Source organism: Magallana gigas, chromosome 5 (genome assembly GCF_963853765.1).
Source record: "Magallana gigas chromosome 5, xbMagGiga1.1, whole genome shotgun sequence".
Classification (NCBI taxonomy): domain Eukaryota; kingdom Metazoa; phylum Mollusca; class Bivalvia; order Ostreida; family Ostreidae; genus Magallana; species Magallana gigas.
This window is the reverse complement of record NC_088857.1, coordinates 7,185,608-7,199,619: the sequence shown is the minus strand read 5'-3', so window position 1 is coordinate 7,199,619 and position 14,012 is coordinate 7,185,608. Positions and strand designations below refer to the sequence as shown.

The 14,012-nt window shown below is 33.8% G+C and overlaps 2 protein-coding genes across 3 annotated transcripts; one reads left to right on the top strand and one right to left on the bottom strand.

The window, feature by feature from the left end:
• Window positions 1-729: 729 nt before the first annotated feature.
• On the bottom strand, window positions 730-7,274 carry LOC105317497 (dihydrolipoyllysine-residue acetyltransferase component of pyruvate dehydrogenase complex). The gene is made up of 12 exons (XM_011414149.4): window positions 7,091-7,274; window positions 4,604-4,695; window positions 4,157-4,380; window positions 3,558-3,863; window positions 3,288-3,422; window positions 3,044-3,129; window positions 2,712-2,852; window positions 2,395-2,476; window positions 1,919-1,999; window positions 1,641-1,715; window positions 1,437-1,501; window positions 730-1,231 (listed from the first exon to the last, which is right to left on the bottom strand). Exons 1-12 carry the CDS (start codon window positions 7,198-7,200, stop codon window positions 1,102-1,104), a joined length of 1,527 nt encoding a protein of 508 aa, XP_011412451.3. The 5' UTR covers window positions 7,201-7,274; the 3' UTR covers window positions 730-1,101.
• Window positions 7,275-7,418: 144 nt separating this feature from the next.
• On the top strand, window positions 7,419-13,269 carry LOC105317496 (MORN repeat-containing protein 2). 2 transcript variants are annotated; one of them, XM_011414148.4, is made up of 4 exons: window positions 7,419-7,494; window positions 10,119-10,199; window positions 12,314-12,557; window positions 13,008-13,269. In XM_011414148.4, exons 1-4 carry the CDS (start codon window positions 7,485-7,487, stop codon window positions 13,111-13,113), a joined length of 441 nt encoding a protein of 146 aa, XP_011412450.1. In that variant the 5' UTR covers window positions 7,419-7,484; the 3' UTR covers window positions 13,114-13,269. The 2 variants fall into 2 exon arrangements, with proteins under 2 accessions (XP_011412450.1, XP_065941212.1); XM_066085140.1 differs by lacking the exon at window positions 7,419-7,494 and adding an exon at window positions 9,467-9,584.
• The last annotated feature ends 743 nt before the right edge of the window (window positions 13,270-14,012 follow it).

Here is a 14,012-nt window from a genome sequence, read left to right as displayed (position 1 = left end):
TTGACAAATGTCCCATACCACCTTAAATTCTTTCTAACCAAACCCATATTTTCAATTGCTAGTCTGCGTTGCTTACTTTGAGATAGTTAATTAAGAGACGTTGTAAAAAATGTTTTTTATAGTTCGTGATTTTCTTGTAAGGGAGTTATGTAGAAACCAATGAAAATGACAACACGCTGTTACTTTAGGATTGACTATCGTTTGTTTACTATGTTGGATGTTGTGCCGGGGTCTGCACTATGCCATGGTGCAGACGATGTGCACTCTGCATGAACGATACACGTTTTCGATATACACGTGAAGTAAGGCAACACTATCAGTACCAGATAATTTAAATACCTATGAAATTAAAGATTACGCAACCTGAATGCGTCATTGGAAAGCTTTCTGGACCTGCATATAAACCCTAGTAGCAGTTGAGGAGTGGTGGAAAATAAATTTGTTACCTTATCCTCTTATGAATTCACGTCATCTTTAAGAGATTCAGGTGAAGTTTCCAAAAATAAACCGCTATTCAAATCTTTCAGTGAGCTCCAATGACAATTAGGGAAGCTTATTACCACTGATATGTATTTATCAATATATTATAGCCATCAACAATATATCATATTCATTTTAACTATGAATAACATTATAGAATAATACTTCTATAGCTCTATTCAAGTCATATTTAGAATGGTTCTTCTTTCAAAAAGATAAAAGGATTTTAAAAATTCATAAGATAAGAACAACAATTTTGTACATTTATTAATTTCTACTTATCCATGAATTTTACATAAAAACAATGCAGAGTAAATACTATATGGCTTGACCATAACTCAACTTTGTATGGCTCAAACTCATTATTCATCCTTAGACACAAAAATGAAATAAATACACGTAAATGTATATATAGGTCTCCAACAGCACTTGATTAAAAAACAAAACAAAAACTCTTAACATAGTTCAACAACAATTTCTTTTCATTTGAGATTCCTTCACGGATTGTGTACAGCATGTTAAATCTCTGTCACCAGGAAAATTTGTTAGAGTATTAAGGACTCCTAGATGTAGGGGGCCCTAGCACTACAATGATTCTTCCAGTCCTCTCACTAATGGCAGCTATAACAGCATGGTTTCTGGTTTCTCCATGAATTTCTTAAACTCTGCTAGCCACTGAGCTCCAACTGCACCATCTACCACGCGGTGGTCACAGCTGAGGGTTACTGACATCATGCTGGCCGCGCGGTACCTGTGGTAGCAAAATACAGTCAATACCCATCAGTACATGTAAATAAGAGAATAACATGGTCTATCGCAAGATTTAATTAATACACAAATAAAGATATCTGGTTTGTGGCATGAAAAATTTCAATTATTTCTTAAAAAATTTCAGGAGAGAGAAATGTTTTTAATCAATTAATTGAAACTATATTGAAAATGTGTTAGCAACTCACCCTGTATTGCTGTCTTCATCAACAATGAGTCTCTTTTCTGCTCCACCAACAGCCAAAATGCATGCCTGTTGATAGAATTGAAAAAGCAGTTTATATCCTAGTAGACATAGAAATATTTTGCTTCATATCTAGGAATATCCATCTGTACCAGCTGCAGGTACTAATCTGGCACTTTGTTTCTTGAAAACAAACTGTTTCATTTACCTGTGGAGGATTGATGACTGCCGAAAAAGATTTAATGCCAAACATTCCTAGGTTAGAGATTGTGAAGGTTCCACCCTGTCTCAAAAGAAAATATTATCAGTGATAAAATGTTAGCTAATTATACTGGGAGGAAATATCCCTATTACGAAGTCTTTTTAATATAATGACAAAAATGATGTGCGTGCTAGCAAATGAACTACCAGTACTAGAATGATATATTTTAATATATACTGCTCAATAGAGTTTTATGTATTCTAAATCTATATATTTGACTTTACCTGAAATTCATGTGGCTGTAACCTTCCCTCTTTTGCTTTAGCAGCTAATAATAAGACATCCTGGTTGATATTGGAAAGTCCCTAAAAGAGAACTCAATAGTTACATGTAATCAAAAGTCTGGTGGAAAATTCCAAAGTTCCTGTGTATGTCCTGGACACATGTGTGTAGATACATTTTATATCACCACAAATGGGAGTCAAGAATTCTTTTGCCTGAACAGTTATCTGTGCTCTTCACTTCCCTTTGCTTTATGACTTTATCTTATCATGGATTGGTATAAATGCTCAATAATAACTTTGATTGTTCAGGTTTTAATTATCATTGAAAGATCATTGTAGATAGTTCTTAAATGAGTCTACTGAAGAGCAAACTTCAGTTTTCTAATAGATCAAGAGGTCATCTAGAGCTTAATTAAATAACTAAGTAAAGTTTGTATTCTAGAAAACTTTAAACTATTTTATACTAAGTGACCTACTTTTATATCAGCTCTGCTAACTATTGGGGTAATTAGGCCAGCATCAGTAGCTACGGCAACATTGACGTCCACAGAGTTATATCTGTTAGAGAGAAAGTGAAACTCAAAAGTTGCCATATAATCTCAATACAACAGTGGATGATAAACTTTTCATGTATATACAGTAAGCTTGCACTGTTCTCTTCATTTTTTAAAATCATTAATGATATTTCTTTTTAAAGTGTTTACAATTGTTTAGTTGAGACAAAAGAAGATATCATGATAATGAACTTTGCCCGTTATATGGGAGCAGCCTGAGAAAGCTTGGTGTTACTTACTGCCTGATGAAATCCCCTTGCCAGGCGGAGTTTGCCTCCGGTACTTTCTTACATGCCAGTGCCGAGGCTTTGATTATAAAGTCATTTACAGAAAGCTTAATTTTATCTCCCGAAAGAACCTCATTTAGTTCTTTTCTTAATCTGTAAAAAAAAAAAAGAGAATGTAATACAACAAATCCTTCATAAATACATTTCATTTATACATTATGGTATTCTTTTGGATTTCTTTTATTTTGGTATTCAATGAATGTATTAGAAACAGATATTTTGTGACCTCTCCTAAAGCAGAAATAATCAATTGCAAAAAAGAAATATTTGGCATGTTAACTTACTGTATGACATTTTCCATGTTGACATCTATTGTGAGGTAATAGTGAGGAATAGTTTGTTTAGATTCCAACAACCGCTTGGCTATTGTCTGAAAATGAAAATGAATGTGAACCTTTCAGACAATGATTAATTGTAAAACAGGTATTTTCTACGGCTGGTAATTTTACCAGTTTAAGACTCTTTACTCCCGAAAGCTATTAAATTTCATTCTCCATTTCAATTTCCCACACAGGCTATACCCATTACCTTTCTCATGCCGGTGAGTTCAATGTCTGTGTACTCTGCCCCAGGTGTGACTACAACAGAGGGTACGGCAGGTGCTTGGAATCGCAGGACATCGTCCGCCTGAATGACTCCATTTGGACCAGTTCCTGTAACCATCTACAACAATCACAGTCAACAATCAGATAAGGGGAAATAAGAAGTTGTCCTGTAAAGATTTATCAATTACAAACATTACAATAAACACAAAAATACAACCATGACAATTTATTAAGAGACAAAAAACTATCTTACAGCAAGATCCACCCCTCGCTCAGCGGCCAGTGTTTTAGCAAATGGTGTCGCTGGAATGCCACCCCCTGACACTGGTTGTGCAGAAGCTGCTGCCGGGGCTGGTGGTTGGGGGGTGGGAGGGAGAGGGGGTGGGGCTGCTGCCTTGGGGGGTTGTGGAGGGGGTGCTGCCTTTGGAGGAGGGGGTGGTGTGGGGGCAGGTTTAGAAGCTTCTGGAAGGCCACCTGGTGGCTGGTCATCTTCTGGTTTTGGTACGTAGTCCTTGAAGGCTTCCACGTCACCTTCCTCTTCCACTATTATGCACAGTAGCTAAAAATATATATCATGTTTGAAGGTATGTGTAACATAGAAATCCAAAAACTAAAATAATAGATATCAAAATTAATGCAACAATATTTAGCACTTGTTTACTGGTACAATATACTTCAAATGGTCAAGTAGCCCTTAAAAAGAGCTCTGGAATGGTGCTAAAGAATTAATATCTATCTTTTCTTTCTTTAATAAAAATTATCTGCAAAGATTGATTAAAACAATTTGCTTGGAATATTGATTGTATAATTGTAATATTTCATAAGTATGATTTATCAGTTCATTTATAATACCTTTCCAATAGGAATATCCTTAGTTCCTTCCTCTACAAAGATCCTGGCAATGTATCCCTCCTCAGATGCCTCGAACCCCATTGTGGCCTTGTCTGTTTCTATATCAGCCAGCAGGTCCCCCTCTGACACCTTGTCCCCCACCTTCTTCTGCCATTTACTGATCGTCCCTGTCTCCATAGTGGGGGACAGGGCAGGGAGCACTACTTTAACATGGCTAGGTAAATCTACAAGAGTTTAACATGCTAGTACATCTCGTAATCAGATATATACATTAAAATTAAAGAACAAGTACTCTGTATATTCTTTGTTTACCTTCCAGATAATACAATCCAGTATCTACTATCAATACAATACATATGCATGTACATGAAACAGATGCACCGCCATGCTTATCACTAGGTAAAAGATTAATGAAAGAGAATAGGATTTGTAGAAAACACTATTTACCTTCGGAGCTGTAATATCTGTTGAATACATTGCTCTCTGATATTCTTAAAAGATTACTTCCTTTTGAAATTTGAGAACAACCCCTCAGTTTGCTGGAAATAAGGGAAAATAAGATAGAATTTACTTAGTTGTTTACATTCAAGATGGATTAGAATCTAGTCTTATTACAAAAAGCGTGTTGAATAAGTCTATGAAATAAACAAATGCATTCAAACAACCCAGAAGCAAACATGACTAATTGACAATCACCATTTTATCGGTATCAAACGTACATGGTATTATTAAATTTGATGATGTGCGAGACATCACAAGTACCAGTAATGTAGGTTTGATAAAAATATAAAGCACCTCATCTTGTAATCTGCTCTGTGGAAGATCTAATACAGAAAGAAAATAAACAGAAGACTAGAAAGGAATCAAAAGATGCAACAAACAAATTTAATCTGCTATACAGTTAATACCATAGATAAACTTTGTAGTAAAAAGAAAACATTTAATCCTCAATGGATTAGAAAAGTATCAGCAAGATCAGAATGCAAGTCTCAGGGAGAAATATTTATACTAGTTGTTACTCCACAACCATCACGTATGTAACAATAAATCTTTTACACAAAGTCATCTACTAATATTTTTAAGTAATTATAAGATAAGTGATGAACATCAAAATGCATCTACCAGGTCACCTGGTGCTTAAACTATTTGTTGAAAAATTATTTAATATTTTGAAGTGTTCCAAGAGCATGCCCAAATGAAAAGTTAAAATTCTCCACACCCCTGGTGTAATTAATTCACCCTCAAATTATGATGTTATTGTTGAAAACTTGAGATGTATTCATCATTTCTAAAAGCACCATGAAGGACATTGACAAGCATGTTTCAAAATCCAACCAACCAACTTTCTGTCAAGGTTGAAATCTTATAGCATCTCGTCATATCATTTCTTAACTTAAATTTGACAGGGATGTGGCTATTTCCTTAATAAAATGTTCACCAGGATGCATATTTATTTTTAGAATAGAACTTCTTGGTGACAAACAACCAATAATCATAACATAAACATGATTAAGTGGAGGAATATAACATGTCAACTGGTGTCAAAGGAAACTTCTTTTTTTTCTAATGACATGCCCTGACATTACACCCAATAATATAATGTGCATTACACTCAGATAAACTTTGTAATCTTCACTAAGCTTGATTTTTGGGCTGATCCTTCATGAATTTAATGTTAGTTCTTCATAATTTATGTCAGGAATTTCTGCCCCATTTCACCCACTTGTCAAAGATAAAATTGCCATGTTTTTGTGTCTCACCAGCTTCCACTTTTCCAATAAAAACATCATTTAAATTATTTTATGAAATATAATCTGCATTTCTTATCCACAGTGATTCTCCTAAAACCTATAGAGTTTGTATATTCACTTGTCATTCTCAGGAAGCTTGATGCTGGTGCACAGAAGTGTATATTGATATATAACTTTAAAATGACTTAAGTGGAACCCGTTGATTTCAAAAGTTACAAAAACAGAAGTTCCTTTTAAAAAAAACACCCATCAGCTGGATAAATTCTTGGAATCACCTTATATAATGGAGAAAATTTAAAAAAAAATCGTTAAACTTGTCAGAAGGAAGACTGGCCTGCAAAACTGTAGCAGGCAAGACTCTTAGATATGATGTTTTAAACTGCAACAACTTCAAGTGATCAATGTTTGGTTAGAATTTTCTTATATGGACCATCTGGAGATTCAATGAAGGTGAATATAGCCAAATCAAATCCCTACCAAGATTTTAATAAGAAGTTTTAAACCAGATACTCTGAGTATCTTATTGATACTTGATACTTGATAGGTCTTACATCACATGGCTCAAAGACTTTCTATAGGCACTGGTGCCTGTGGTAAAGTTTACCCCATAGTCTAATAATAACACAAGGTATTAAGTGGATTGCGGTTTTCCTTCTGTGATTTGCAATCATTTTCATTTTCAATGGTAAAGCAACGAACAAGTTTTTAGTCCCATTCTCTTTTATGATAATTTAAACATGGGCGGAAGGCACTTAAATCACAGAACTCAGAAATATAGACACCTGACATTTTTCGGCAGAGCAGGTGAACGCGAGCGCTCTTCTAAATTCCCTATACCCACAACACAAATTTCGGCAAGCGCTCACAGGCACTCGTTCTACTAACTCGCCTCTTCCGTTATTATACTGGTACTTTAGGGTACTTTTTTTGTTTTCTTTTTACAGAAACCAGTGCCTGCATGTGTGACCTCCACAGAGATCAGCCCCAAGACTTTGGTACTGAGCACTTTCTATTTAAAGTTAGAATAAATATTATTCTACAAACTGTTACAATGTACTTCGGTTACAAGCTATCAATCTTCATTCATTTGAAATAACGATCCTAACGATAGCCCTAACCCATAACCTGATAACATATAACTTTCCACTGCACCCAGCTACCGTTGACTTTTTACATTTATTACCTAATGCCCCTTGTGAAAACAACCGATCTTGAAGAGAGCGTCCTTAACGGCAACGAACTTGATCGCCTGCATTTTGTTAACACCCGTGTAAGGTTCTGTGGACGAAGCATGGCAAGTTCGGATTGCCGTCTCAGCGCCGTCAAACTCAGAAGATACTCAATGTCAGCGGAAGTTGTTCTGATACGAAGGTTTCGAATTAATGACTGATTTATAATGCTATAAAATTGTTCAGTAATAATTTCCAAATAATATCAGATAAAACAATCAGATAATTTATTCATTAAAAATTCAATAAATTTGAGATCAATTTTGAAATCCGAAAATGTGCAGCCAATATGGTATCCATAGTCACCAATAAATTAATGGCCGCCTCCATATAACGTAAACACTGAAAATGCCGACTGGTATGCATTAGCTTTTTATTGTTATGATCAACAATAACTTATTTATTTGATCGTGTTTTTGTTAAAATTATAACAAAGACGCATGTTGATTTATCATTATAACGGGAAAGGCATCGTACATAGCCTCATTATTTGATACATTAATGAATTTCTTTTTCTTTAACAATCAAAATATCGAGCTGCTAGAAAATTTTCGATATATAATAGATACCATAGATTTCTTAAAAGTAGAAACACATGTTTTAAAAAGTGTCATTCTAAAAAGGCGTCTTAAATGTATTTATGTATATGTAGGCCTTAAGTGTAGACAGGAACTTATCTTTATATGTGAACATATTTTTCTAACATTGTTTTGCAGAAAATTTAGCTGGTAAGAATAATAAAATATGTTTGGGTTTAACTCTTCCTAACTAATGTGACTTCTTGAGCAAACAAGACATGTATGCATGATTTAGTAGCATACATGAGTGCATTTGATAGGCAGTCAAATTTGATTTACATGTACATTTGTGATAATTGACCAAGTCTTTTTGACAAAATCTTTTAAGTATGTTACTTTATAGCAAGGATTGTCATAAATATGACATGATGGACTCTTTTCTTATGATTAACAAAGAAAGATTTCTGGTTTTTGTATATGAAAAAAAAAAACAATCTGAAGATAAAAATTCTATTTTTTGGCACACAAGAAACATTCATAAACATTTTTTTTTCTCTCAGGTTTAAGTTGTTGAAAGATTTGTTGACTTCTTGATGTATATTTTCTAAATTTATTTTTTTTCTCTCAAATAAAAGCTTTGTATATAGGATATTGCTATCAGGGTTGTTTGGGCAGCTTAATTAACACATGAAGAAATAAAATTAATATTTTTTTGAAATTATGACATTCTTCTAATTCATTAACTGGGCTTTTGTATTTAATACAGATCTATAAAACCTTTTTTTATTATCTGGATTTATTGAATTGTTGACTCCAGCTCACCTTCTTCAAATTACTAAATGGCATTATTTAGTTTCTGCTTTTATTCCTTACTGCTTTTTTTTCTACTTGATTAAACTACATGATAAGCAGTAATACTGAACAATTCATCATTTGGAAATGATCATTTTTGTGTTATTTGGCTATTATTTATCATTTCAAAACATGTACCGTAATATAGATAGGTCATCATGTAAGTGTATATGTAGTTGTTGACTTAATAACTTTTGTAATTTTTTCTAATGTAATATTGTCTGAAAATAGGATTAGCCTTACATTCTATTGAGCTATTTGCAACTTGATTAAATATTATTGATATAAGAATTTTCAAGTTAGCTATTGATTTGGATGCGCTTGCAGGAACATAAACATGACTACAATTTACTGGTATTGACTTTATGTCCTTGAAAAACGTATGCACTGGAACAAACATTTCTAACCTTAATATCATTTAAAACTTATTCCCCAATACCAGCAATGATCAGCCCTTGATCAAACTTTAACAAGATCTGACTCACATGTGATTTGAAGAGACTAATCCTGTTTATTCCAAGTCTTGTCATATCTGTAAAGTAATATATTAGCATTTCATTTTTGTAGTCAATGAGTCCCACTCAAAAGGAGCTAAGACTGTGACCTTTGACCTAAATCCACGCCCTGGTACTCGTTATGACTGTTGTAAACTCAATGTGTGGGTGATGTTGTCTCCGGTGAATTGTCCTCTGGGAAGGTCTTCTAAATGTCACACAATCTTTTTTTGACACCCGCTTTTACATAAATATAAATTTACGGCAATGTGCCAATTGTGTTATGTTGGCAATGCACCATACACAGAACAGTTGAATGTAGATGTATTGGAAGAAAAATCCACAGGCTCTTAGCTTGTACAAAAATTAATTTGAAAAGTTTTGAGGGGTGCACTGTAGCAATATTACGTATAAAATACTGAGTGAGATATATGAACAGTTCAAAACTTCTTTTTGAGATTGGTTTATAAAAGCCTAGCAAATGATATCAAGATGGCAAAAATCTTTTTCATTTTTTCTGTTATTCAGTCAAAAATGTCAATCTGTTTTGTACTTTGCAGAGTCTTTAGACAGTGATCAGAGTGGTAAGGGATTTGATTTGACGTCATAACAATGACCTATATAAGGGAGATAAAGCACTCATCTTTTATTAGATGAAACATGATTCTTAGGTCTTTGGTGCTGTTTGTTTAATTGCTTTGTATACGGATCTGAAGTCGGCATTTTGCCGTGCTTATTTATCATAGAGTGCATATGTATGAAGGCTTTGTTGGTAAAACATGATAAGGTTCCGCAGCTTTGAAACCAAGTCATTAACACAGTAGATAGTCGTAGAAATTGTTGGGTTTGTTTTTTGGTATTTTGGTACTTGGTGTGTGTGTAAATGAAGAAACAGAGAGAGAGAGAGAGAGAGAGAGAGAGAGAGAGAGAGAGAGAGAGAGAGAGAGAGAGAGAGAGAGAGAGAGAGAGAGAGAGAGAGAGAGAGAGAGAGAGAATTTCATCACCATATAAAAGAGATACAATAAGATTTTCATATGTGAAATTTTTAATAACGGAAAGCAATTTCTTTTTTCCAAACAATGGATGGATAAATTATAGCTTCTGAGTATTCATTGCAGATAAAAAAGACAAGAAGAAAGAAGAAGCACCCCCACCCCCTACCAAAGGGGTTTACATCTTCCCCAATGGAGACAGATATGGTTAGTATTGTACAAGTTTACTTAAGAGGGCTCGGTAATCTTGGCCATATTTAGGCTGTATTGATCTCCTTTGAAAGAAGAGCTCTTTGTTAAAAACATAGGAAAATTCCCAAAATAAAAATATAAATTTATGAATTTTTTCTTCACTAAATAATAGTTTATAGCTGAACAAACTGTATCTATATATTATATATATAAATGTGTAGTTTCATTACATATTCATTACATATTACCTAAATTTGTAATCTCAGATACATGAAATGAAACGTGAAATAGCCAGTACGTATACTGTATTAACCATCAATAAGAATAGTTTATTTGAACATGTTTCAAGATCCTCAAAATACCCTCTTCGTATGGTGGTAAGGTTTACCGACTGTAAACTACAGTTTACGGACCGTAACTGTTATATTATTCTATGACGTTAATCAACAGTTCACATCATCCGTGCGTATAATTAAACTATACATGTAATTAACAAACTACATGTATAAACCGTACTTCAAGATCGTCACTAAGTCTTACAGTTTTCATTAATAAACCATTTTACCGCAGTTTATCCCTTTTGTGAATTCACCGCCTAAAAGTCTTTAGTCAAAAACTTTAGGTTACATTCGTTAATCATACCCAATAAATCGTGATAACTATCAGATAAACTACCGGGTAATATGCTTGAAGTTGAAAATGTTTGTTTTCAAACGCGGGGGTGTTAAGGAAGCATATGGAATCTGTGTTGCATGTAATTCTGTGAAATCACAAATCTTTATTATTATGTACATATTCAAATATCTAAGCAACGAAACGTAGATCAAAAACAAATAAAAAATACTGAAGACAATTTTTTCCAGAAATTAGTTTGTATTACGTAGATTTACACATTGATGACGTCATGACTAAAAGTTGAATGTCGTGTGAATTTGATCGGAAAGCATTGTAAACATATTCAAAATATAACTTACCTAAGAAATCTGATAAAGTATTGTGGTGTGATTTATTGAAAATTGAACATAAGAATACTGGGGGAGATGTTAGTTTTATCAATCATTCTTTAAAAGGTATGTAAATTTGCTTTTCTTTCTCGGCCAGGCTTTCCTCTGTCGTTGTTTACGATATAAAAATCCGACTAGAACAACACTACCCCGTATATATTGAACTTGAAATTTTATACGTATCGTTAGTTTGATCAATGCTTAAATTGAAAAGTGCTGCTAGAATCCCATGTTGTGTGTTGTTTTGATGCAATTTGCCGTTTTCCGTGCAAACTATATAAAAGTTGGGAAGGTTTTACAAGAACCGGATGAATAACTTTTTAATAAGGAAAAACATAGGATTCTAGCAGCGGTTTTGATTACACTGATATGTTTTGCTTTCGCTTGGTATGTTTATTTTATTTTGGAAACTGCGGGGTAGTGTTGTTCCATCTCATTTTATGTTAAGGAATATACGTAAGCTATTTATAGTTGTCACGTGATAATGCACTAATGTGGCAGTAATGTACTACCCGATTTTATTGCACTGACATCTATTTTAAAGGATAATACTAAGTTTTTGACCTTATTCAAAATAATTATTTTATTCCACGATTTTGAATATTACAGTCAAAATAAGACGCTAAATTGCCCATATGCTTCCTTAACACCCCCGCGAAGTATAGTTAACAATTGTGAAACATAAATTGCATTGTAAAGTATATGACAACTATCTATAGTATGACCGAAAACTATAATTAAGAAACGTAAAACTGATAAATATAGTTTAACAGTTTCAGAAACCTTTATAAACAACCTACAACTGAAGTTAATTAAGAAACATAAATTTTAGTTAATTACGTGTTTGAATCTAAATGAATCAGCAAAACTGATATCAAAAACATTTGCATAGTTTTACAGGAAAAGAAATGTAGATTATGGTATTCGGACACAGTTTTTAATTGTTAGATATAATTTACGGTAGTTTACGATCGATAAAACTACTTACCCCGTAATCAACTATGAAATGTAACTTCCATGTTGAGAATAGTTAACAATTACCCGTGATACCTAAGCTTTAATTAAAATAGGCAAGTTACTGTTTTTCAGAACGATTCATTTGTGTTTCTATTTTGCCTGTTACAGATGGAGAATACCAGCATGGTAGTGACGGTTCACTGGAGCGGAACGGTTACGGTGTCCACACCACGACGGACGGGTCCGTGTATGAGGGGGAGTGGAAAGGGGACAAGATGAATGGGAGGGGCAAGCTCACCCACCCGTCAGGCGCGCTGTACGAGGGAGAGTTTGTCAACAATCAGTTTCACGGCCAAGGAAAATACACTTGGAAGAACAATTCATTTTACGAAGGACAGTTCAACGAAAATAAGTAAGATGTGATTTTTAAAAAAAAAAATTCCAATTTCACTGAACAAGCCCAACATTTGTCGCATTAAAAATTCATTGAATTTCTTACTTACATCACAAATATATAAGCGATATCAAATGAATCTATATGAAAAAATTAAACTTATCTTTAGCAGACACTATGAACGTAACGAAAAAATCATCAACATTTATGAAAAGCTACATGCAACGTTAACGTAACACTTAATTAAAAACATCTAGAATCAACATATAGGAAAATAGAGAGAAAATATCTTTTAACAATTAAATTAAAGTATCTCTTAGAGACTATTACATGTAGCAAATCGAAGCACATGTTAAGGTCGAACATTGATGAGCTGTTCTAAGTAGATCACATCATGACTTGTACACGAGTTAAGGGTCGTTGACCATATCTCCATCCGTTGAGACGTCCGTATTTTCTCTGCTTCAGAATGGAAGGGACCGGTCAGTTTACGGACACCGAGGGACAGATGTGGACAGGGACGTTCCGCTACAAGGCCGCCCCGGGGCTCAGATTTGAACTCAAGATGAACTAACTCTACCGCTGTGTGTGTATGAAAGGCTTGATCACTCCTACTCATTTATTGTTTGAGGTTTATTGATATATATGAATATTTCATTATTATGTTAAATGTTGTGTGAATGTGTTAGATTGGAAAGATAGTTTACAGAAAATAAACAATATACATGTACATGCATACTTTAATCTGAGTTATACATGCTATCTAATTAGACGAATATGTAACGGAAATGAGTCATTTTATTAAATTGAAGAAAAGATTGACAGTTCTACTTTCGGCTCAGTTGACTTCTTGGAAAGAGAGTGTAACCAGTCGGGGTAACACTTTTTATTTGATTGACTTCTGCTGATCTGTTTTATTTAAACGACAGAGATAATTCAATACAAACGCACCTCCTTAAATGGTCTTTTCGTTGCTATTAATGCATTGGGCTGAAAATAGCGTCTTCTCTGAAACTAAAACATCTCAACTTCGAAATAATTATACTTACTTTATGATGCCATGTTTTAGATCACCTAGATAGTTTGGTTGAGATTAAACATAGACAACGCTTTTTTCAGTCCGTTGTAAATATCAACGGAAACGATTCAATTTCAGACTCCTTATGATGAAATTTGGGTAGAAACGAGAAATTTAATGTATCTAGATTGCTTGAAATAGAAATTTAGTACCATGTAGGATGGCCCCAAGCACACCACTGTCCTTTCTGATATATTTCATATATCAAATCAAATATACATCATGACTACTTGTCATGTTGTATATTTGATTTGAATAAATGAAATATATCAGAAAGGACACTACTCTAAAATCTTGATATTGGTGTTTATTTATGGTGATCTTTGCTGATCTTTAGATGTTTCACAGTGTAGTGCAAGCCAAAGGTTTTTTTTTTGGTCAAAACCAATTCCACC